This window comes from Trichomycterus rosablanca, chromosome 23 (genome assembly GCF_030014385.1).
Source record: "Trichomycterus rosablanca isolate fTriRos1 chromosome 23, fTriRos1.hap1, whole genome shotgun sequence".
Classification (NCBI taxonomy): domain Eukaryota; kingdom Metazoa; phylum Chordata; class Actinopteri; order Siluriformes; family Trichomycteridae; genus Trichomycterus; species Trichomycterus rosablanca.
This window is the reverse complement of record NC_086010.1, coordinates 8,287,795-8,313,401: the sequence shown is the minus strand read 5'-3', so window position 1 is coordinate 8,313,401 and position 25,607 is coordinate 8,287,795. Positions and strand designations below refer to the sequence as shown.

The following is a 25,607-nucleotide window of genomic DNA, read 5'->3' as shown; positions in this document are numbered from 1 at the left end:
TTGTATATTTTTTATTTTTTTATTTGACCCCCAAAAAGAAAAGTTTAGACACCCCGGTTTAGGATGCTGAATTCCTTTCCGAGACTAACTTTTTTTTACACTAGGGGGCAGCAGAGTTAACAGAACATGAGTTCTTGTGTTTCAGTTGGTGCAGGCTGCAGAAGGGAAGTTTAACCTCAAAGTCCATGTGGAATATGACTGGAATCTCAGACTGGATGAAATGGATGAAAGTGATGATGATCTTGATGACAAAGTGAGATCAATTCCCAATACATACAGTAAATAAAAAGAACTTTGAAAACAAGAACAATTATTTATATACAGTTTTGTTCTTTGCTTGTTTTCCCCAGCCAAGTCCAATAAAGAAGGACCGGAGGCCTCAGAGCTTCTGTCACTCGTCTAGCTTGTCCCCTCATGATAAGCTCTCTTTACCAGTTTTTCCTGGCCAGCGGGATAGGCAGCGTCTGTCGTACAGTTCCTTCACAAATCAAATATATAGTGTTTCCACTGAGTGTCCTCCTTCACCTGATGCTCCACCTCTACCACCCAGGAATCCAGGAAAAGGTAACGGATCTGTAAAACTCACATGACATATCATCACAGAACATGACTGAACCACTCATTGTTTCCCCTATCTGCTACAAGAATTTCCTAATCACACAAGTAAACAGTTACACTGTAATCAGTAATACAAGTCTGTATTAATGTGCTAGCACACCACTGTGAAGTGTTTGAACTCTTAACTTAGAATCTCAACAGAGCCACCGACCTGGCCGGGCGTCCACACAAACACAATTGAACGTGTTTAAAGGAGAGAAGGTCAGGTAGGGTCTCCTCCCACTGACGCAGCGATATACAATCTCCTTGCCCGTATGTGATACGACTCTGTGTGGTTACCCAAAACTGACAGGTGATAGATAAGAAGCAGCCACAGTTGTGTTGCTGTGTTGACCGATGGGTCTGAGGCTTTTCCTCCTGACTGAACGTGCGCTGTGCCGTCATAGATATGCGCGTTTTTTCGGTCGAGTGCTTCACATTCGTAGCTACCAGCTTTACAGACATTACGCAGCAATTTTTAAATCAGATTACAACCGTTAAACAGATGCAAGTTCTTAATTAAAATTTGTTCCTCAGTGGTAAAAAAAACCCAAAACATTTTATCTTGTGTTACAATATTGTCGTCTGCTACTGTTGAGCGGAAACATAAATGGTTGTCGTGATAACCAGTATAGTCGTACCTAGTATCTCGATGTCCATTAAACTCAAAATCCTTGAAACTTGACGTCCTTTGTCGATAAATTTGTACCATTAAACTCGACATGTGTGCGATGTAAACAAAGGGGTCAGCATTAGGGTGCATTAACATGAGAAGTGGCAAAACCGCATTTGGGCTGCTGTGCCGTTGTTTCCTATGGAGTGTGGACTTTTGTCGAGGTTGAATTTTTTATTCATTCTTTTTTTCTTTTTTCTTTTTTTCCCCACTTCCCCCCCAGTTTTTCTCCCCCCCCAGTAATTTTCGTGTCAAATTACCCTCTATACTGATTCGACCCTTCACCTGTGACTAAGGATGCCTCTCAACTGACATACGCCCGCTCCGGCACGTACAGACAGTACAGCATTTTTCACCTGCACGAGTCGAGTTCATACACTTGACGGGCACTGTGTATGGAGGGACACACCCCCATCAGCATTATTCCTCAGCCCTGTCCAGGGGCCATCAGTCGGCCAGCAGGGGCCGCAGTCGCACCAGTTATGAGGACCTATGATCCGACTTTCTTACCCTCTAACCCTGAACAACAGCCAATCGTTGTTCATGCTGCCGCCCAACCCAGTCGGAAAGGCAGAGCTGAGATTCGATACGATGTATTCGAAACCCCAACTCTGGCGCGCTAGCGTACTTTACCGCTGCGCCACCTGAGTGGCTGAATTTTTTATTCATTTTTTTCATTCTTAACTGTCGAAAACAACCCCATTATTTTACATTAGCCTAAAATATATATATTTCCACGGGACCATGGAACACATTAAAAGGTTTCCCAAACATCCTTATGGGAAAAAATAAATTGAAACTCAACGTCTTTTAAACTCAACGCCACTCACAGAACCACGTCGAGTTTCAAGGTACCACTGTAATTTAAATAAGTAAAATGACCTTGTTGTGTCCAGTGAAAGAATTTGAAACTTGATTAACGAAGGTACAGAGGTCTCTCTTTTTTGTCTCTGTTTTCATGCAACTGTGTGGGAATTTGGACTTGGGGGTCGGACGCTTTAATTGAACCTTTACCTGTTCACCATATTTTAATTCTACTTTTTAATTGTGGTTTTTATATTATTGATTTGATATTGTGTTTATAAACATATAAATGACACCTTCTGCATAAATTTCATTTCTTGTTTTCACTTTCTTTCTCTCTTGCAGCTCCTTCTTTGGCATTCCTTGGTTCTCATTCGCACTATGCTACTGTGGCTAGCACTCGGCCTTACATCAGTGATTATCTGCTTTTTTATTTGCATCCCTACACCCTTTTTTAAATCCTAACTAACACCTAACTCACTAACACATCATGATTAGAAACTAAGCTTGTTCTTCAGCTAGATTTGTATTGACTGGGGCTTTTGATTGTTTGCTAACTGACTGACTCGAATACACACATTTTGTTGGGAAGCTTTGCATGATTTGCTGGTACTCATCTATTCCTGATGTAAACTGAGCTTTTCGTTGGCTGCTGGGGTGCGGAAATGTCCTCACTTTTGCCTAAATTATATACGATCTACTTTAACCATCATTTGTTTTCATTTTAAATTATCCTCTGTCCGGATGGTCCGTCCTGTCCTGTCCACATTTTCCCTTACAGCATACATAAACCTCCTCTTTGACCTTTATCTCCTCCTCCTTTCTGGTGGCTCCATCCTCAGCACTCTTCTCCTGATATAACTCTCAACCTTCTTCTGCACATTCCCAAACCATCTCACTCTCGCATTCCTAACTTTGTCTTTAAAACATCCTAATTGCGCTGCCCCTGTTAAACAGCAGTCCTCAACCTAATTTACACCACAAATCGGTTTCATATACGATATAATAATTTCACAGACCGGTGGGGGTGGGAGGATTGAAAATAAAATTATACAACAAGCATACCAATGATGGAAAATCAGTGGGAACCTTTTCCCACCTAGTGGTGATAGGAGACAATAACACCCAAAGTGTGTTCCTTATGTCTCTAACTTTGTTTTGGTTGCCGTCACTGCAGAAAATCCCACTTCACAAAGATGTTGGAAATGGACACATTTGTAGCGATCTCTAATTATTTATTCTTTCTGTGCGGCCCGGTAATAAATTACCCACGGATTGGTACCGGTACATGGCTTGGTGGTTGGAAACCACTGCTATAAAAAAAAAACATTGAGAATCGCAGCATCTTCATCTCCACCTTCAGCTCCATCTTCTGTCTTTTTTGTCAGTGCCTACAGTCATGTAGATTTTTCATTTCATTCTGGCAGATACCCTTCTATCACAAATCACTTTTGCCACTTTATGCCACCCACTCCACCCTGCCTGCTCTGTCTTCAACTCTCAATCACACTCTCCATTACCATGTACACTCGACCTCAAGTATTTAAACTCATCCACTTTCTTCTTCTCAACTACTTGCAAATGCACCTTACCACCACCCCTTGATCTCATTGATGCACTTGTGCTACTTTTTACTTTTGCTACCTTTCATTCCCTTTCTCTACAGTGCATACTTCCATCTCTCCAGGCGCTCCTCATCCTGCTCCCTAGTCTGGCGACAAATCATAATACAAACGTTCATATAATTATTTATACTCACTGTACCATGCTAATGTTTGTGCAGTCTTTTTGCTAATGCATACATTTCTCCATAAATTACGTTTTAAATAATTTTTTATTTACAATTCATTGTTGTTTTGGTTGTCCCTGGTGCCGAAGTTCCCCTCACATTTTTCCAAACATGATCATGAAGTTTTCTTGTCCTTTTTATTTCAGTTCATTCTATCTCATTCCATTTCTTTCCTCTTTTGTTTATTGAACAGTAGTTGCTATCCTTGACCCTTCCCCATGACCTCAATGCATGATGTGTTGTATTTTTATGTGTTTTTTTGTGTTTGTTTACCCTCCATCCAGCCGTGCCTTCATCGTCATCCTCATCCTCCCCTCACTCCCCGGGTTCCCAGATCTCTGGTAACAGCAACTCCACACTGTCCAAGAAGAGACCACCTCCCCCTCCTCCAGGCCATAAACGCACACTGTCCGACCCCCCCGCCTCACTCTTGCAAACCCTTGTGTGTAAAGGTGCGACCTTGCAGGTTTATGGCTTATCATTTTATACTATATAGCCAAAACTATGTGGACACTGATCCAAAGTATTGAGTGTTAAACCAGCTATACTAATACCTATTAGTGTATAAAAAATAAGATCTTAATTTTGTGGCATCAGTTTGGCATCAGTGGCACGTTTAAAAAAAGATCACATAGATGTCACTCTATTTTAATACCATTTGGTTTTGAAATGGGACATCCAACAAGTTCATGGTCAAGTGTCCAGATACTTTTGGCCATCTAGTGTATGTTCATTATTTTGTACTATTATCAAAACAATATAATCTGGTTATAACTTCCCAGTAAACAGACTTTCTTGTTAAAGGGGGCGGTTTTCCCATCGCACACTACATTAGAGCCAAGAATAGATTCCTGTAGCTCTTTCAATATACAGGAAAATGCTATAGTCTGATTGGCCAATAAGACCTAAATTGATTTTTGTGCTCTCTGCACCATTAGTTTTCCATTAGAGGCTGTATAAGGTCATATATATTTTATAAATGGGTCAGGTTTCAATGTAATTTTAATGCTATAGGATTTGAGAACTGGGTTCACATACCTTATCTTTCAGCATTGCGGATCTTAGCTTGTGGGGACCACATCTAAACCTGCTTCATTACATGTTCCTGTTCACCATGTTCACCATGTTCATACCTGTATATGGGTTTTTGTGTTTTGTGTAACACTAAAACTTACTTTAATGTTCTTAATTTAATGTTCAAATTTGAGTTAATCCAGTCAGGATTAAAGCACAACCCTACAAATGAAAGGCTCAGACTTACTCAGCCCCTCTACTGATCCACTTTCATTGCTTTGCATAATGCTGAGGAGTAACTGCAGAGACTGGGCAATGATGCAAATGTAAAAAAAGCCTTTTTTCTATCCTGAAGTGATATAATTAGACATTTAAACTAATTACAATATGTACAGTTGCAGTCTGTATTATGGTGATGTTAATAGAATTAAATAAAAATACAACAAGATGTGTCAGTAAACAGAGAAATAATAGTTATTGATACATACTAGCAGTTTGTTGACATCGTTTAAAGTTTAAATGAAAAACCACCTCCTTGTTTCTACACTCACTGTTCATTTTATCAGCTCCACTTACTATATAGGAGCACTTTGTAGTTCTACAATTACTGACTGTAGTCCATCTGTTTCTGTACATACTTTTTTAGCCTGCTTTCACCCTGTTCTTCAACCACCACAGAGCAGGTATTATTTAGGTGGTGGATGATTCTCAGCACTGCAGTGACACTGACATGGTGGTGGTGTGTTAGTGTGTGTTGTGCTGGTATGAGTGGATCAGACACAGCAGCGCTGCTGGAGTTTTTAAACACTGTCCACTCACTGTCCACTCTATTAGACACTCCTACCGAGTTGATCCACATTGTAGATGTAAAGTCAGAGACGATCACTCATCAATTGCTGCTGTTTGAGTTGGTCATCTTGTAGACCTTCATCAGTGGTCACAGGACGCTGCCCATGGGGTGCTGTTGGCTGGATATTTTTGTGGTTGGTGGCTATTCTCAGTCCAGCAGTTACAGTGAGGTGTTTAAAAACTCCATCGGTATTGCTGTGTCTTATCCACTCATACCAGCACAACACACACTAACACACCACCACCATGTCAGTGTCACTGCAGTGCTGAGAATAACCCACCACCCAAATAATACCTGCTCTGTGGTGGTCCTGGGAGAGTCCTGACCATTGAAGGACAGCATGAAAGGGGGCTAACAAAGAATGCAGAGAAATAGACGGACTACAGTCAGTAATTGTAGAACTACAAAGTGCTTCTATATGGTAAGTGCAGCTGATTAAATGGACAGTGAGTGTAGAAACAAGGAGGTGGTTCTAATGTTATGGCTGATCGGTGTATGTCAGTCTGCAGTCGTACACTATTTGGCAAAATGTGTAATCTGGTTCTGCAGTTCCTCTGTCTTAGTATCACTGTTTGCATTTAAAGTATTAAATCACCACAATTTCTCCAGTATTTGTAATCTTATTATTATTATTATTATTAAATAACTTCATCATTACAGGAAGTGACTCCACACCTCCACCGTCAAACAAAATGTCTCCAATAACAAACCGTTTTGAAGGCATACTGCAACAACAAAGGTAAATTCTGCATTCACACTTGGATAATGATCTCCAATCAAGGTAGTTTAAACATTTAATGACACTCCTTAGACACTCAAGCTGGTATTAGGTGACCAGACCTCAATTTGTCTCAGAGTGGTGATTTTTTACTGTTTTTCTGTTTATCAGCTCCATGTCTAATACCACTAAAACTACACTTGGCCCCAGAGTGCTTCCCAAACTACAAAAGGGTAAGTTGCTTGTGTTTTGACTTCTAACAATATTGTTTGTGTTGTAAGTACTACATGATATCAAATTTCAAACTGCTCAAGACAAAACTGATGCCACATCTTAAATGCACCCACAGTTGTTTTGCGCAAGACTGAGACAATCCACCACCCATCTATGGACAAGACCAGTACTCTTCCAGAGCCTGTACTGTTTCAGAAGACTCCACCAGGAATGGACACTCCGCAAAAAATGTTTTTACCTGATAAACCTCAGCTAGACCTTACCCCTAAACCTCAGGCCTCAGAACTACCCCCAAAACCGGGAGAACTGCCCCCAAAACCACAGCTCTCTGACCTTCCACCCAAACCCCAGCTTGGAGACTTGCCACCCAAACCCCATCTCAAAGAATTCCAAGCCAAACCACAAATTTCTGAAGTCTCCAATGCCAAACCTGTTGTCCCTGAACCTGCTCATAAGCCTTTTTCTGGAGAGGTGAGTCCCAAACCTGAAATCCCTGAAGCACCATTGGGCAATCAACAAGGAGAACCATCTACTCAGCCCTCTCACTCCATGGAGGACATTAATGGAAGCCCGGGGTGCACCCAGGATATGCCTGTTCCACTTCCAAGGAAGAGCAGCACGGTAAGTTTTTTTTTTATTTGATTTTGTCCTATTCATTAAACAAAAGGGCTACAATGAATTATTGTGCATTAGGCACCAAAAATGACTGTAATCTTAGATTAATGGTGACAAACAAGTCTCTATACCCTGAAAACTCCAGTACAGTCTACAAATTCAGACTTTTATAATAAGTTGGGTTTTTGTTGTATCTAGGGTAAGGGTAAACTGCGGCGAGTGAAGACCATCTACGACTGTCAAGCAGATAATGAGGATGAGCTTACATTTGCTGAGGGGGAGGTAATCGTGGTGACTGGGGAGGAGGACCAGGAGTGGTGGGTGAGTAACATGTCACACCAGTATGATTATTAGAATAAACTCAACGTTTCCCTTAAACTCAACGATTCCCCTAAACTGAAATGTTCCTTAAACTTGTTTCCCTTAAACTCAACATTTCCTTTAAACTCCACGTTTCCCTTAAACTCAACATTTCCTTTAAACTCCACGTTTCCCTTAAACTCCACGTTTCCCTTAAACTCAACATTTCCTTTAAACTCCACGTTTCCCTTAAACTCAACGTTTCCCTTAAACTCAACATTTCCTTTAAACTCAATGTTTCCCTTAAACTCAACGTTTCCCTTAAACTCAACGATTCCCTTAAACTCAATGATTCCCCTAAACTTAAATGTTCCTTAAACATGTTTCCCTTAAACTCAACATTTCCTTTAAACTCAACGTTTCCCTTAAACTCAACGATTCCTCTAAACTTAATGTTTCCCTTAAACTTGTTTCCCTTAAACTCAACACTCCCGTTAAACTCAACGTTTCCCTTAAACTCAACGATTCCCTTAAACTCAATGATTCCCCTAAACTTAAATGTTCCTTAAACATGTTTCCCTTAAACTCAACATTTCCTTTAAACTCAACGTTTCCCTTAAACTCAACGATTCCTCTAAACTTAATGTTTCCCTTAAACTTGTTTCCCTTAAACTCAACACTCCCGTTAAACTCAACGTTTCCCTTAAACTCAACATTTCCCTTAAACTCAACGTTTCCCCTAAACTTAATGTTTTCCTTAAACCTGTTTCCCTTAAACTCAACGTTTCTCTGAAACTCTACGATTCCCCTAAACTTAACGTTTTCCTTAAACTCAACGATTCCCTTGACCTTTTTAAAAACTCAATGTTTCCCTTGAACTCAACGTTTCCCTTGAATTAGCTTTAATTGTAAATGTTCTGCATATCATACTGATCTCCTGAAGCAGTGTAACCCACCCTGCGCACTAAGTGCAGCTGAGTCAGGCCTAATATTAATCCCCTGGATCAGTAGAATGAGGATGCGCCAGTCTGGAGTTGTGTTGTTGAGTCATTAGCAGTATGATGCATCTGCGTTTGGGAATCCTGGAGCAGGCCAGCACGGGGAGAGTGCACGTGAGGCGACATGCAGTGGACTAACACAAAAGGTTCCACTTTTCCGGGATGGACACACGGGCACGTGGACACCTGCTGCTGTGCATGCTGATAGGAAAAAAGAAGTCCTGCGGTGTAAGCTCTGGTCTCACAATGTCCTTGACGATCAGAGGGTCAACACAAGACCTGGACATGATTTTTTTGTGATGATGCAGACCTCTTGGAAGCTGAGAAGATGCTTATGTTTGATGGTTTAATAAAAGGGAGCAAGGAGAGGGCGGCTCTAACGTCACCCACGTCCGTCTCCCGGCAGAGGGGTTTTAGTCTCGCCCATGACCCATAACACGTGATGCCCGAGTACACCACCAATCAGAACTCTGACCATCCAGTTGGGTTACTTCTTGGTTAATGCTTCTTCTCACCCTACTGATAAAAGAGTAAGTTTTAATCTAAGATCCACAAAAAATAATCAGTGGTACAAAGATGACACTGTCCGCAGTCAAGCAAGCTTGTACTTATGTGGCATGTACTGTAAGAAAAAAACAGGTTGTCATGTAAGAAAAAAAATCCCTGCTTCAAAATCAATTGGTAACTTAAACCAAAAAATAAGACACACTTAAATTTCTTGTTGATTACATGGACAAAGCAATAGCAGGAGAATAATTTTTTGCATGACTGTCATTAAATCTGTGGTGATGTTTATTTTGCTTGACTCTTAACAGGGTCACTTGTGTTTTTATTATTTAGAAAGGCTTGTTCTGACCATAGCATAAGGTAATAGTTATGGTTTTCCCATAACGATCACTGTTCCACCTACAGCTACACTGGATCCTTGTAAATGAATATTTTTAGTAGTGTCATTAGGGAGGGACGTTTTATATCCAAACATTTGGTCAGCCCACAGCGAGGATAAATACAGGATTGTTAAAACTACTCACCTTAACTCTGACATTTTATTTGTTTTTATTTTTCAGATCGGCCACATCGAAGGACAGCCGGAGAGGAAAGGTGTCTTCCCCATGTCCTTTGTGCACATCCTGTCTGACTGACGGTCAGATTACCAGCCCGATGCCCACAGCTTTCCAGCTCGCACATCTCTTACTAAGAACTCTCTGTAAATAGCTGTTTAACCGTCCACTTGACTTCAGATAAAACCACAAAAAGGAGCAGAAACGAAAGCCCTTTATTAACTTCCTCCTTGTCAAGAATGAGTGTCTAACTATACCAGTATTTCTATCGCTGTTGGTAGAGCTGAGCCTGCACCCAGAGTTTACCCACATCCTTCACCTCAGCTGTTACGTTTGTATATAACGACTGTATATAGATGGCTGTTTGGCTGCACAAATACAGGATTGTTTTGTGTAAATATGAAATCGTGTTAGTGTGGGGAAAAGTGAAACGTGTACTCATGTCCTGTTTGGCAGCTTCTAACCGGGGCCAGTACCCTTCAGCCAGTGAAGTGTAAAGTATTAATGCAAACTGGTCATTGCAGAAACCACTGACAGTGTCAGAGTGAAATGTTTTAACCTCCACAAACCACTATAGCACATCTTATAATGCAATACTGATTGGTTGTGAATTTCCAAATTGTGCAAAATGATAAACATGAGATGCACAATTATAGATGAATGAATGCACAGTTTTTACAGCGGATGCCCTTCCTGACACAGCTCTCCTATTTATCCGGGCTTGGGATCGCCACTAAGGTGCACCCCCCAATGGCTAGGGCATGCGCCTTCTGTATTTGTGAGCCTAGTATAGATTTCAGACACCTGAAACTCAGGCACTGCTGTTACCAGCATTGTGGCTCTTACCATTATGCCACATGAGCTCACAGATGCACAGTTTTAAATATTGCAGTTAAACCCATACAGTAAATAGCCAGAATTACATGGATAGCCCTCAGTCAACTGTTTAAACAATGAATTTAATGAATTATTTACGGAACTGTGCTCCTGTGCACAAAGTCGTGTCCACAAAGACATTTATGTTGTGGAGTTTCGTGTGGCCTGCACAGAAATCTAATCTCAACATCATCGAACATGTTTGAGATGAAGTAGAATGGCGATTGTGAGCCACATACACTCCAAAATCTTCTGAAAATTGTCGTCCAACAAGCACATGGTCTACATACTTTTGTCAAGGTATATGCTACTTGGTTTTATTATCAAGGCGCTCGGGTGGGGTAGAGATCCAGGTTTGAACCTCAGCTGTATTAGTGGCAGTCTTAGTGTCTACACAGAAACTGATGCTATTGGAGTAAAAATCATGCCAGTGTTAATGCCCGGCTGGCTGACCGGGTTGCAGTGGTAGTAACTGGGGTACTTTACTGCTGCGGCACCCAAGCACCCTCCAAAATGGGATTCACGCTCATATTTAAATAATCTTTTAATGCTAATTGATTCTTCTTCCACACCTCTTTTACTCTCTGTATTATGGATGCACATTAAAAAAAACACAATACTTGACACATTCCATGCATAACATGTTTGTAGTTCTGTTTCAGAGATAGAATTTTGTAGTGAATGTTTTGTGACGATGGACATGCCCGCTCATGATTGACGTTATTCAGTCATGGATAATCAGGTGCTGCAACTGCACCAGGCAACTTTGATTGGATACTTGAAAATGACAACTAAACCAGTGATACAGCCACAACCCAAGTGTACCCCTTCAATGTGTTTCAGAAGAGAAATAAAACATGAGTGGATGAAGGCAAGTGTATGTTGTAATTTTGTCAATTTAGACTAGCTTGCCAAAAGTTTGTGGACAACTGATGGGCATGGGAAACCATGGGCATCAATATAGGACCCTGCTCACCTGCTCACCTAAGAAAGTTTTTTAGTGAATCACCAAGTTTATGCCCATGATTTTAGAAACAGTTTTATGAGCTTATGGTCAGGTGTCCACATACTTTTGCTTTGCTTAAGGTTTGTTAATTCTTGCACATCACCATTCTTACATTTTTAAAGAGGAACATGATCATTGAATTACTTTAATTCTATTTTATTGGTAAGTGTTTTACCAACTTTGATCAAGTTTTGAATGATCAGTACCAAGTCAACTATGTCTGTGCATTTGTCTGTGTCTATGTAAGTCCACCAGTTCCAGCTGGTCAAAACTTCTGTAGGACATCCATCTCATGAGTTTTAACATTAAATGATTGGATTACATCCTTTTCACTGCCCCTAGTGCTTCCCCACCAGCATGTAGTGCCATTGTAATAACTGTTCTGGCAGCTTTTACTTCATGCTAATTGCATTTGTTCTCATTTAGACTTTTTGGATTGCATCTTGAATACATTTTAGGAAGCTTGAGAAATGCAGACCAAACTGACAATCGCTTGATCACTCGTTTTATTTCTTCAGAATCTGTACTTTTACAATACAAATAAACTTAAACATAACAAAAAGTTTCATTTGCAGTCCAGCAAACTTAATTTCTCATTCAGAACCTCCATATATAGCAGAATATTTTTTCAACAATTCCATTTTGGCTTGCTCAACCATTTAACATAAAGTGCTTTATGCAACAATAAAATCAATTCAACTAAAATACAACCTCTTAAGGTTTAAATACCAGACTGCTGGTAAACAAAGTCATAAAATACTTAAATTAACATTTCACCGATTGACCTTTCTGTGCAGTTTTCTTCATTTGATCCACCTTCTCCACAGACTTGATTACTCCTACAGCCACAGTCTGCTTCAGATCCCTAGCAGCAAATCGACCTAGAATGATCAAGAAGTGTTACCAAGCAGAACTTTACAGGGGACTAAAATTAAATTCACATTCTACCAAAGCTTACCTAATGGTGGATAAGTAAAGAAGCTCTCCACACAGAGGGGTTTGTTAGGGACGAATCTGACTGTTGCAGCATCTCCCGACACCAGGTAATTGGGCCAGTCCTCAAGTTTCTTCCCTGTGCGACGGTCAAGCTTTTCCAGCAACTCCGCAAAGCGGCAGGTAACATGGGTGGTGTGGCAGTCCAGCACTGGAGAGTAACCGTTCTTTATTTTGCCAGGGTGATTGAGAATGATCACCTGTAGAAAGACAATACAGCAGCAAGACCTCGGTACACAAGCCTCAAAATTAGAGCCGAAGTATAAATGTTGGTCATTACACATGTCTAACCTGAGCAACAAAACTGCTGACATCAGATGGCGGATCTTGTTGGGCATTTCCAGCAACATCTCCTCGTCTCAGGTTCTTGACTGCCACATTTTTGATGTTGAAGCCTACATTGTGGCCAGGTAGGGCAGTATCCAACCCCTGGTGATGCATTTCAATGGACTTGACCTCTGCAGTCAGCTTGGCGGGTGAGAAAGTCAGAACCATCCCAGGCTTTAGAATCCCAGTTTCAATTTTGCCCACAGGAACGGTCCCAACTCCTAAAAGGGACACAAAAATAAGATTAGTAAGCAAGTTAAACATGACCACTTGGTGCAAGTAGTTTGGAGACTCATTACAACCTCCTATTTTGTAGACATCCTGTAGGGGTAGACGTAGAGGCTTATTGGCTGATCGTACAGGAGGGTACAGCGAGTCCAGCACTTCTAAAAGAGTTTTGCCAGTTGAAAAGCCATCTTTTCTTTTAATCTTCCAGCCTTTAAACCATGCCATCTGTAGATAAATGGTAACACTGTTAGCTATAGCAAATATACAAGTAAGCAAGGAGTACATGGAGTTTGTTACTGCCCTACCTTTGGGGATGGAGCAAGCATGTTCTCACCACTCCAACCACATACAGGAACAAAGGGCACCGCTGTTGGGTCATAACCAATCTTCTTTATGAAGACGGTCACATCTCTCACCACTTCATCAAAGCGTTTTTGGTTAAAAGGTGGTTCGGTAAGGTCAATCTTGTTGATGCAGACGACAAGCTGTTTGACACCTAGGGTGTATGCCAGCAAAGCATGCTCTCTTGTCTGACCATTGCGAGAAATGCCTGCCTCAAACTCACCCTTGGCTGCAGAGACAACCAGAAGTGCTGCATCCGCCTGTAAGTATACAAAAGAAGTTTAAACACACAAAGAGTGAGAGGGTGTAGAACCACCAAGGAGTCATATAACAGTCATCATGAAAGTATAACAGTTTTAATTACCTGTGAGGTTCCTGTGATCATATTTTTAATAAAGTCACGATGCCCGGGTGCATCAATTATCGTAAAGACGTACTTCTGAGTGTTGAACTTCAACAAAGAAATATCAATGGTGATGCCACGCTCCCTTTCTGCTTTGAGCTTATCCAGAACCCAGGCATACTTAAACGAACCTTTACCCATCTGTTAAAAATAATTAAACATTAAGCAACCCAAAACTGATGACATTAGAACCTGAATAGTGAATGTGCAAACACTTAGTGACCCACCTGGGCTGCAGCTTTCTCATACTTCTCCAGAGTTCTTGAATCAACACCTCCACACTTATAAACCAGATGTCCAGTGGTGGTGGATTTACCACTATCAACATGACCAATGATGACAAGGTTGATGTGGGTCTTCTCTTTTCCCATATTGTGATCTAGTCAGTTCTGTAGGTATGAAGACAATCAAGCTTGTAAGTTCTTTGATATTGCTGTGCAAAAACTGTACCAAACGGAATAAACTTGCCAAGCAGTGAAGTATCTTTTTAAATAGATCACTGTGATTGACCTCAGGTGTTTTCAAATCGATCAGCTCTGGTTAGGGCTGCAGTGATTGGTGGATCTACAAACCACATGGCTGCCTTCTTATAAATGACCTGCAGTGTCTAATTTGTCGACAGACATGTTTAACACGGTTTTAAACCAAATTTCAATGAGTGTTAAGTCTTACAAATCCACATATGATAGGCTGATAGGCATTATTGAAATATATTAGTAACACAGTGTAACTTAACCCAGTCTGATTGCAAACAGTAACACTGTGGTTCATTTCAGTGTTTGAAAAGGAAGAATAAAGTCATAAAAATTGATGTTTTAATTTAAATATGGTTTTAGCTCAAAATTGCTTTGCTATTTGTGTTAAAAATAAATTAAAAACGTATTGCTCTAGTAAATATGTGTTGTAATGGATTGGTGCCCTGTCCAGGCTGTGTTCATGTCTTGTGCCCGGTCTTTTGGGGGAATCTGGACCAACCTGGAAATTTACCTAGAAATGAGAAGTGGAGGTCATTGAACTCTGGTCCCCAGTACATATAGCAATATGATAGCTACTGTGCCAGCTTTGTGATCAAAAATCAGAATGGGCATTACATAAAATAATGAATACGCTTCCAACTATGTGGCATCAGTTTGGAAAATGCAATTTCCCATTGTCACCTCACTGAGCACAAAATGAGATTTATAAAAGACATATTTTTATAAGGTTGATACGGAGGAACGGAATCCTGACCACCAAATGGGTTTTAAGAATGAATTTAAACAGACTGGGCACAAATTCCAACAGACATGTTTTCAATTTTGTGGAAAGCATATTTAGAAGAGTGGAGACTGTTATGGTACGTCTAGCTGTACTCACCTACTGAGTAACAATTGGGTTTATAATGGGTGTGTTAAGAATTGTGAGCACAAACTGAGGACTATAAAAGACATATTTTGATAAGGTTGAAACGGATGAACGGAATCCTGACCATCACATGGGTTTTGAGGAATGACTTTAAACAGAATGGGCACAAATTCCAACAGGCACGTTTTCAATCTTGTAGAAAGCATATTCAGAAGAGTGTAGACTGTTATGGTACGTCTAGCTGTACTCACCCTCTTAGTAACAATTAGATTTATAATGGGTGTGTTAAAAATTGTGAAAGAATTGTGAAAGAATTGTGCAAAGCGTTACGCATGCGCAGTAGACGCATGGCTGGGCAACTGTGCCCTAAATAACGGGACAGATCAGGTGTGGCATTGGTGAGCAATTGCTGCTTTAATCCACAGGGGGTGGCAGATATTAGTGCAGTATGTTTACTATGAATAGTAATAACAGTATTGCAGAACGCGTATCCAGTACAAGACATTATTCGGTGTAAACAGTAGGAGCGAGAGCGCGTTCAGTGGCTGCGTTATTTATTTACTGTACAGGTTTTTTAATGGTCTGTTTCTTCGAACCTGTTGGAGATCAGCGCCATGACGTTTCAGCAACCCGGAAATAGCAGTTAGAGCTGAAAGAGAGAAGTAAATCAGTCTTTCCGAAGCTTAGCCATCTACCTGCACTCCACGAGCGATTCAACTCCATTCACACATCGAGGTAAGTCGAATTTCTGGATCTGTTCTGTTTTAGTGTTGCTGATGGAATACAATTGCGGGGTTAGTGAACGAAGCTTAACACAAGGTAGATGTAGTGAATGAAGTGGCATGTACTGTATTCACCACTCGTTCACAACTTCACAAGATCTGCTGCTTCTACACTTATAAATCACACCATAACATGAATCAAGTGGGTTCAGATCTACACACATCTACTTTAATAGTTGGCATCGTTATCTGATTCTGTGCAACAGCATAAGGGCAGTTTATGTTCCCCACGTACATTACAGAGCAGAACTGAACACTTGACTTTTTGCATACACAGATTTATACCTGGTCAGAAATTTAAACACAGTTATTAAGTGAAATGCAAGGCATGTCTTGGGATATTTATGACTTAAGCAATTCTTTATTTTGGGACTTGATGATCTGATATATAACTATACAATAAAGTAGAATTCATGGCATTAAAAAATGCAGAAACATCAGTAATCTTGTCCACAATCAAGCAAGCTTAACATTACTATGGCATGGATCAGTGGCTCTCAACAAGGGTGTAATCACAATATATACTGGACAGGGGGGCACTTCCTTCCAATATTCAGATATAGTCAAAATGCCCCATCCCCTCAATATAGAATGGCTTTATTTGTCATATATACATATACAGATGTACGTTCACTCACTCACTCACTGGGCAGCACGGTGGCTAAGTGGGTAGCACTGTCGCCTCACAGCAAGAAGGTCCTGGGTTCGATCCCCAGGTGGAGTTTGCATGTTCTCCCCGTGTCTGCGTGGGTTTTCCTCCGGGTGCTCCGGTTTCCTCCCACAGTCCAAAGACGTGCAAGTGAGGTGAATTGGAGACACTAAATTGTCCATGACTGTGTTCGATATGACCTTGTGAACTGATGAATCTAGTGTAATGAGTAACTACCGTTCCTGTCATGAATGTAACCAAAGTGTGTAAAACATGACGTTAAAATCCTAATAAACAAACAAACACTCACTCACTCACTAACCACTGATCCAATCACGGTCGTGGGTGGGGTGCTGGAGCGTATCCAAGCTTTTCAATGGGCGCAAGGCACACAGCAATACCCTGGACGGGGCGCCAGTCCATCGAAGGGCAGACGCACATACACACACATACACACACCCATTTACCTATAGGGCAATTCAGAGTCTCCAATTAATCTTATACAGACGTACAGTACGATAATTCTTTCTTCATGTATATCAGCTTGTTTTGGAAGCTGGGGTCAGAGCGCAGGGTCAGCCATCGTATGGCGCCCCTGGAACAGAGAGGGTTAATGGCCTTGCTCAAGGTCCCAACAGTGGCTGCATGGCAGAGCAGGGATTCGAACCCTCAACCTTTCAGTTGATAGCCAAAAGCTCTACCCACTAGGCTACCACTGTCCCAAATTATGTTCAATATACTGATGTAAAAAAAAAGTTACACATTCCACTTATGAGCTTTAAATAATGCATAATTTGAATCCATCAGTGTTTTCATCAGTTGTTGATATGGCAGGAATATTTTAGAATGGTAGCTGCTCCTTTATCCTCCAAGATTTGGTCCCATTAGTTTTCAATTATTGGTTACAGCCTTATTTCTCAAACTTTTTTCAAGATTGACCACAAACAGGCACATACAGTGGCCAAAAGCCAGCCTCACTGGCCACAAGGTTGCTTAGATAAATATGAATTTAAACACCCTTTAGCATAAAAGTAGTTCCTGCAGCAGAAACCATCCCCACAGCATCACTGACCCACCTCCACTCCGCTTGATAGTATTCTTCTGGTCATAAGCCTCGCCTTTCTTGCGTCAGACAAACCGCTGATGCACAAGGCCAAACAGTTTCAGTTTTGATGTGTCAATCCATAGAACCTTGTCCCAGAAGTGCTTCATCAGGAAGATTAACACAATATACTTATTAGTGTGGGTACTGTATATCATATCCATTTAATAAAATGTTTAAAATGACTATTTTACAGCTTAGAATTGGCGTCTGGCTAAACAGATATGACCAGCTATGCCTGAGTGGGGATGGGCTGGGGGTGGCCAAGCCATTTGGAGGTGCACATGTCAGTGTGCTCTCAATGCCGGTCCCAAGCCTGGATAAAATTAAGGAGTGTTGTCAGGAAGGGCATCCAGAATAAAAACTGTGCCAAATCAGACATGCTGCTGTTGCAAACCCCTTAATATATTAGATTAGATTAGATTAGATTCAACTTTATTGTCATTGTGCAAAGTAAGCAAGTACAAAGCCAACGAAATGCAGTAGCATCTAACCATAAGTGCAAGATAGAGATTATATACAGTACATATAATACAGTTAAAGTGCAGTAGTGGCCAGGTAGTGAAATGAGGAGACACATAAGAATATTAAGAATATTAAACAGATAATGTTGATATTAAACAGATAATGATGATTGTACAGTGTATAGACTAATAAGTATTTACAGAGTAATGAAGGTGACTAAAGTGGCTACATGAATGGGTAATGAATGAGAATAAATAAAGTGAAGTATATAAGTATAGCAGATATATACAGTATATACATTATTGTTGTGACAATGTTGTGATATGGGGGCTAAAACAGGAAAGGTTCAAAGCAGGTCATTGTGTGCTGTAGCAAATTTTAATGTAACCAATATACCAAGGCCAATCAATTAAAAATGGCCATTATTTCTCCTCTATTGAACTGTACAGTGCACTCGGCACTGCTCGATGGTAAAGCGTGATTTATCCTTTCAGAGAATATGCGTTTCCTTTGCTCCAGAGTTTAGTGATGGCATGCTTTTCACTATAGCAGTTCACACTTGTCATTGTGCAGAATGATTCATGGCTTGTACGTGGCTGCCATGGAAACACAATCCATGAGGCTTCCAGTGAACACGTCTTGCTCTGGTGTTGCTTTTAAGTGAGTGTTGCCACTGAGAATTAGGGTTGATAGAAAACCTGATGATGCACATGGTGAAGATTTGCAGTTTTTAACGTAACACTGCAGTGACAGTTATTGTAAGGTGTTTGATGAATTAGCATTGTGCCAATGTGTGGAGCTTAATGACAATCATGGGAATTGAGATGAAATAAAATATCTACTTCTGATGACTTTTATTTGACTTTTGTTATATGTGAACAAAAAGCTGATGTCTAGACGTCTGTACTTTTGTAATGTGGTAGCTTTATTAGGAGACAGGAGGAGGTTTCAACTAGTAAAAGTGAATTAGCCTTCAATACACTTCCACATACACCCCCCACTATTATTTTCTGACTTTTCTTCTGCTAGAGACAGAAGTCTGGCCCCTCGCAAGACAAACTAGGTTCACACTGCAAGAGAATAGCGATAGGGGAATTGGCAATGATTAGATTGGGAGGAAAATGCCAAAAAAACCCACATGGGGACCACTAAAGGTGGTGGGTGGTGCTGTGCATTTATGGTACTGGACAATTGGAAGGTTACTGTGTCAAGCCCTACCATTGTAAGGGCCCTTAACCCTTACTTATTAAAGCAACTGTTACTGTGTGTGTCTGCCCTGTAATGGTTTTTCTGCCTTTTGCCCAATGAATCATACCCACCTCGACCCTGAACAGAATAAACCAGTGGTAAAACAGTCAGTGAATGAATGAATACAAGCAATCAAGGGTTAAGGGCCATGAACAAAGGGCTAACACTCACAGCTTGGCAGTTGCAACATGGACTATCGATCCCCTGATTAATAATTCAGTACCTTTACCTTAACCGAGCTAACACTGCTCGCTAACACTGCTCAGTTTCAAAGCAAGAGCTTATTTGCATTTCGGCCTCAAAGCCAATGATTATATGTAAAGCTCACCTGACTGTGGTTAGTATCACCTAGGACCAGTTTTATTTTGTTCTCTAGTTACATATGTTCACCCGGACACATTTCCTGTCAGCATAAGGTGTCCTTGGCAGAAGACCACTGGTTAGTGTCTTTTTTTTGTGCAGTCAGACTAGCCTATTTTATATGGACACAAAGAAGCCACTTGCTGCAATCATAACTAATAACAAGGATTTAGGAAGCCATGTAACACTTGTTATTAATGATTTCAGCCACACCTGCCAACATGTGTATAAAGTATTATTTTGTAGCAACAGTTTAAGAAGATACCTTTTTTTTGTTCTACTGGCCTGCAAAGAGCTGTTACCATTATTACTGTAATGGGGCTGGACGCACCTAGGTGTTAAAGAGCGAGGCGAATCCACACACACCTGCAATAATGGAAATAAAACCCAAGTTGCAAATGTTTACTTGTAGTGTAATTTAGGGTTAATGTTTAAGACACAAAAATATCTGCAACCTGCAATGGAAAAAGTGGATAGAACAGGGATAGCGCAAAAACGGAGAACTGAATGTCACAATATGACAAGCTGCTCCAGCCATCTTTGACAAGAAACTCTCCAAAAAAGAACAGCTAGGCATGAGTGGAACCCCTACCCTACCTACTGGCACTTTCTGTGCATGAAGTGGTTTTATGGGTGGGTCCGCTTTGTCACCTCTGGGGCAATCCAGTCTTCCAGAGCAGTTCCGTCATGAGGCCCAACAGGTTGTAATACTTGGGTGAGATCCCTAGAAACTAGTGCTGACCCCACGTCAGCAGAAATCCAGACCGACCAAGCCATCCCGGCATTACTGCGTAAAAGAAAAGCAAGCATGTAAACAAAGCAGCTGGTGAGAATGAAAGGGAGAAGCCATGATATATAGGGAAACTTCCACCTGGAGCGAATCAGCACTCATGAGGCACTTGTCAATCAACAGTGATTACCAGATTACACCCTACTGTGCCTCTGTGCCCCATCTGCCAGCCAAAACAGGCACTTCAGAGGGACACACACACACAAATGTATGAGGAACCCAATACAGTATTCTCGTATCTTCTTATGTTTAATTATATTTTCATTTAATTTTTTCATTATAATTTATATTCAGACTTGGATAAATTGCATCGTACCATCATGTATTTGATTTATCAGATCTGGCATTATTCTTCCTGGCATTTGTTTAGCCATGACATGACGTTGGGCATGAGAATGGGCATAATTTATGGTTGTACTGATGTATTGATACAGTATTTGAAAAGCCTATACTATACAGTATATATTATATATTAAGAACTAAACACATGTTTAAAAAATGCAGCACATATCCCGGGGTCGTCTGGGGAAGACTGAGGTACCACAGTTCAATCTGAAGAAACCAGTAATTTATGCATCATATAATAATAAGAACTTTATTATTTCAGTTCAAAATGTTTCATTCTATCAAATCACTTCGCTGGTGTAGATGGTTGGGTGTTTTTCTTGATTTGACTTAAGAAGCCACAATTGTGCTTTTCCAACCGCCACGTTATTTCCTGTACATTTTTCCCCTTTTATGGTATGTAGTAGGTACGTCTCTGAAAGTGGAAGCAAAAATCGTACAGGAAGTCGATGCACTGGTGGTTATGAGGCAGTATGTGTCAGCGAGTGTGTAGCGTAGCCAAACTGACGACTCCTCTCAGCGTGGCCATTTGTTCTGTAAGGCAGTCCATCTGTGCGAGTGGGAGGATGCTGAATGCTTGCGTTTGACTGCTGCTACCTCAGGTGGGTTCGGATGCAAACCTGGGACTCGTGCCATAGTACAAGGCTCAAATACAGCGTCATGCCAGGGTGCAAGGCAGGACCTGAGTGGAGAGATCAGATTTGCTGTGTTTCCTTTTATAGATTGGTATGTTTTGATAGGATGGCATCTTGTTGTCGTTTGTTAAACAGCAGTGTTGATGGAAATGCTGTAAAATTTTTGTGCCATGTGTCAGGACTGGGTATTGCAATGGTAACATAGTTAGACAAAGTTAAACGTTTGCATACATTTGTATAGAACATGCACACTATGGCCATACGGACACGTAGATATGTGGACACCTCTTTTCCTATTAAATACAGTTATCGTGTTGTGGAGCTGCTTTTAAATGCATAGATTTGCCATTATTACTGATCAGTCTACACGTAATGACCCATAACGGCGAAATGAAAGTATGTTTTTAACGTTTTTGAAAATGAAAAATCAAAACCTGAAATTTTTTATTCAAAAATTTGCATTAATTTGTAGATGCTCCTTTGGCAGCAACTGCAAGTCTTCTTGGATGCATATCTACAAGCTTTACACATCTGGATCTGGACAGTTTATTCCATTTTACTTATGACAGACCCTTAAGATCTCTCATATTGTATGGCGAGTGTCTGCGAACTGCCATCCTCTGTTCCTTCTACTGATGTTTAATGAGGGCACAAGTCTAGGCTTTGGCTGAGCCATACAAGGCCATTTAAAGACTTGCTTGGTGTTGTTTTGGTTGTATCATCCTAGCTTATACTTGTATGAGCTCTGGAGGAGGTTGTTTTTTTAAAGGATGCTTTTTTGACTACATTCATTAGTCCCTCAATTCTTACCAGTCTCTCTGTTCCTACTGCTATGAAGCACCCCTCCAGCATGATGCCACCACCACCATGTTTCAACATACAGATGCATTAGCCAGGAAATAGACAGTGCTGCTTTTCACCAAAGAGTTTAATCAGTTTGGGGACATTTCCTGTTCCTGTTTTCTGTTCTAGCGTGCAAGGTTTGGTGTAAAGGAAATCCAGTGGCTGGCACAGAGCCCTGATCTCAACCACATCCTTGGGGATGCATTAAAACATTGATTGCAAGTTAAACTTGCCCAATTTAAGTATCTAAAATAATTGATTATGACTAATTTTCCGAGAGATTATAGACTGTTATAGTATATAGACCATGGTCTGGAATTGCATGTCCATCCAACTCATGGTCAGATGATTGCAAGTGTTACTTTTATTATTAAAAAATCTTCCAAGAAGAATGTAATGGCTTATCCATTGGTTGGTTTGGTTCATGTAATTCCAAAATAAAAAAAAAAGAAAATAAACTGCAAAAGTAAATCTCAGCATGGATTTGGATGGTTTTGGATAGCCTTTTATAAGGTTTACACATTCTTTGTCTATAATTTATTCATAAATTTTTTTAATCTTCATCAAATCTTTTATCCTGGCCAGGAACACGGTGGGTCTGTTTGTACCAGGAAACACTGAGCTCAAGACAGGACTTTCCAAGGCAGGGCACCAATCCATCTCAGGGTTTTGGCTGTCCCCCTCCCTCAGACATTGTCCTGGCTGATAGAACAACTGAGATTTGAACCTGGATCTCAGCAGTGGTGGGTTAGCTTAATAGACTGCTGCACCACCCAAGTGCCTCTTGGCCATAATGTAAATTAATATATTGGCAATTATTTGAACGAGTTTTCAAAAAAGAAAGTCAGATTTAACAATATAATTGTCATATTTTTAGATCTGAAACTTCACTGTTGAACTAGAGTTTATGGAGAAATGTGTGTGCTATACCAACATGCTAATAGCATAAGCTTTGCTAAACACTCTACACTGTTTTGGCTAATTACAGTTGTCTCCGTGCTGGTTAACGCCCCTGCTAAGGGTAAATTTCAGCCTGTCAGTTTCCTTTCCTTTTTCATGACATTTGAGCGTGGGTACTGCTTTGGTGTTGGGTTATTAATGGTACGGCTTTGCCAAACGTTCGTTTTGACCTGGCTCATGTCATAGTTTAGTCACAGTATTTTTGACGTCATGTTGTTATTTATATGTACTGTGTGGTCAAAATTATTCACAGATCAACCACATTGAAACCACTTAGAGGTGGCAATAAACAAAAGTGGGAAATGGACAAAAAGGCAGCAAGTGAACATTCAGTTCTTAAAGTTGAGTGTAGGTAGCAGGAATAATAATAAACAGAAGGATGTGATCGACTGGGTTAGAGCATCTTTGCCAGAAGCACTTAAAAAAGGTCATGTGAGCATCAGAGCTGGACCACAGAGCAATGGACGATGATGAATCATGGTTTTTTTTATATCATATTAATGACCAGGTGCTTATGTATTGCTTACCTGTTGAAAATATGGCATCAGGATGGACTATGGGATGAAAACAAGCCAGCAGAAGCAGTGTGATGCTCTGGGCAATGTTCTCCTGGGCATTATTTGGGTCCTGGCATTCATGTGAATGGTACTTTGATATTTATCATTTACCTAAACCCCTACCCCTTCATTGTAACAGTATTTCCTATTGAGACTAGTCTCCTTCAGCAAGATATTGCACCCTGCCAGACTATATAACTATGGTCAGTAAAAATATTGGCCAGTTTTTCATACTTTTCTCATTTAAATAAAAGCTTGTGGGTTGTAATTTTAGGCAGGTGGTTTTGACGTTACTGATCAGTGGAATGCTATGTTGTGTAAAAAGTCTCTAGCTTTTAGCATTTTTACTACTTGCTAGCAGTATTCAAAAGACGTTGAGTTTTAAGGTATTTTTTCCCCATATAAACGTATAGGAAACCTGTTAATGTGTCCCATGGTCCTGTGGAACTGCATATATTTTAGGCTAATGTGAAATAATGGGGTTGTTTCTGACACTTATACACTGAAAATTACAGAAATATAGCTGTGTTATTATACAATAAAACCTGTACTTTACCTTTACTTCTTTTTGTTTGTTGGATATGCTTGATCTTGGAATACCATATCCCGTTCAGTAAAGGTGCATTTACATGGGAAGTGACAAAACAGCTTTTGTGCTGGCTGTACCGTTATTTCCTAAGAAGTGCGCCAGTGCACAAAGCTTAACGTGACTTATTGTACTAAAATGAGCGAGGAATTTTATTAGTGGAGAGGACTTGAGCAGAAATAATTGAGAGGTTTAGTGTTTCTGTGTCGTTCTTTTAATACATTAAGTCACCTTTTTTAACGATAAGCTTCTTAGACTCTCTTGGAAAAAAACGATTTTTACAATTTCTCAGAACCCCGAGCTGTAACACAAGTTTAAAATTGAAATAGGAGAAAAATCCAGCTAAACATAGATGTATGTGGACGCTTTTATAGTGAATTGTATTAAACACAAATGCAGATTTGTCTCATATGATGACGTTTAACTGCGCTGCTTTAGCCAGGCGCTGAACAAAGTGGCGGTCACACATATGTTGAGTTTAAGGGAAATGTTGAGTTTAAGGGTACAAATTTTTCCGAGTTTTAAAGATTTCGAGTTTATGGGTCGTCGAGTTACAAGGTACCACTGTATTGTTGATCTAGATTTTTTAAATGATGTTGTCGAGAGAAGCTTTCAAATACCGCTTGCATCTTGCTCAGCATTTTTAGCTTAACAGTTAGCTTACCTTTTTGGTTGAAATAATTTTTGCTTCGGGAGTGTATGTGGTAGTGGTAACCATCAAATATTTGGTTGCAACATGAAATAGTACTGAATGTGTGTAGAGTGGAAGTAACATGCACACTGCATTTGTTTTAGCTCTTGTTATGACAAGTACTGGTATGCAGGATGAGCTGTGCAGTTCTGTCATGTGCTGCTTATGGTTTTAAAGAGAAAGGTTTATTTGAAGCTGATGGTTTCAAACAGAAAGATTCATTTGGAGCTGATGGTTTTAAACTTCTATATATAGAATGTGCAATTGTTATCAGAGCTTTTAACATAGAGACATGCAAAGTGACTTTTGCATAAATGCACACGCCTATCTAAGAGGTTACAAACGAGCCACTATAGTAGTGTTACTGTCCTGTACTGACCTCATGCTCTCATTATGTGATGCCAATTCCATAAACATGCTCA

General features: G+C 40.3%; 3 protein-coding genes across 7 annotated transcripts in view; 2 read left to right on the top strand and 1 right to left on the bottom strand.

The window, feature by feature from the left end:
• asap1b (ArfGAP with SH3 domain, ankyrin repeat and PH domain 1b) overlaps positions 1-11,399 on the top strand; it is a 79,500-nt gene extending 68,101 nt beyond the window's left edge. The window contains exons 23-31 of one of the 4 annotated variants that reach the window (XM_062985965.1): positions 146-253; positions 351-564; positions 2,420-2,488; positions 4,148-4,315; positions 6,388-6,466; positions 6,617-6,678; positions 6,795-7,300; positions 7,493-7,615; positions 9,660-11,399. In XM_062985965.1, the coding sequence (XP_062842035.1) occupies positions 146-253; positions 351-564; positions 2,420-2,488; positions 4,148-4,315; positions 6,388-6,466; positions 6,617-6,678; positions 6,795-7,300; positions 7,493-7,615; positions 9,660-9,734 (1,404 nt within the window). In that variant the 3' untranslated portion in view covers positions 9,735-11,399. The remainder of the gene's footprint in view (positions 1-145; positions 254-350; positions 565-2,419; positions 2,489-4,147; positions 4,316-6,387; positions 6,467-6,616; positions 6,679-6,794; positions 7,301-7,492; positions 7,616-9,659) is intronic. The other 3 variants (XM_062985966.1, XM_062985967.1, XM_062985968.1) reach the window with 3 other exon arrangements.
• A 901-nt stretch (positions 11,400-12,300) lies between these two features.
• eef1a1l3 (eukaryotic translation elongation factor 1 alpha 1, like 3) lies at positions 12,301-14,199 on the bottom strand. The gene is made up of 7 exons (XM_062985196.1): positions 14,056-14,199; positions 13,790-13,969; positions 13,389-13,685; positions 13,158-13,308; positions 12,820-13,076; positions 12,494-12,728; positions 12,301-12,416 (listed from the first exon to the last, which is right to left on the bottom strand). Exons 1-7 carry the CDS (start codon positions 14,197-14,199, stop codon positions 12,301-12,303), a joined length of 1,380 nt encoding a protein of 459 aa, XP_062841266.1.
• Positions 14,200-15,813: 1,614 nt separating this feature from the next.
• Positions 15,814-25,607, top strand: part of fam49bb (family with sequence similarity 49 member Bb) — a 79,098-nt gene continuing 69,304 nt past the window's right edge. For both annotated transcript variants that reach the window (XM_062985427.1, XM_062985426.1), the window contains exon 1: positions 15,814-15,907. The gene's annotated coding sequence lies outside the window, so the exon portion shown is untranslated. The remainder of the gene's footprint in view (positions 15,908-25,607) is intronic.

Excerpts from the sequence above, each read along its gene's own strand:
- eef1a1l3 (XM_062985196.1), bottom strand. The coding sequence starts at position 14,199 with ATGGGAAAAGAGAAGACCCACATCAACCTTGTCATCATTGGTCATGTT. Across the intron at positions 13,970-14,055 it reads ATGAGAAAGCTGCAGCCCAG|ATGGGTAAAGGTTCGTTTAA; the intron begins GTGGGTCACTAA and ends TATTTTTAACAG. Across the intron at positions 12,729-12,819 it reads TCAGCAGTTTTGTTGCTCAG|GTGATCATTCTCAATCACCC; the intron begins GTTAGACATGTG and ends GTCTTTCTACAG.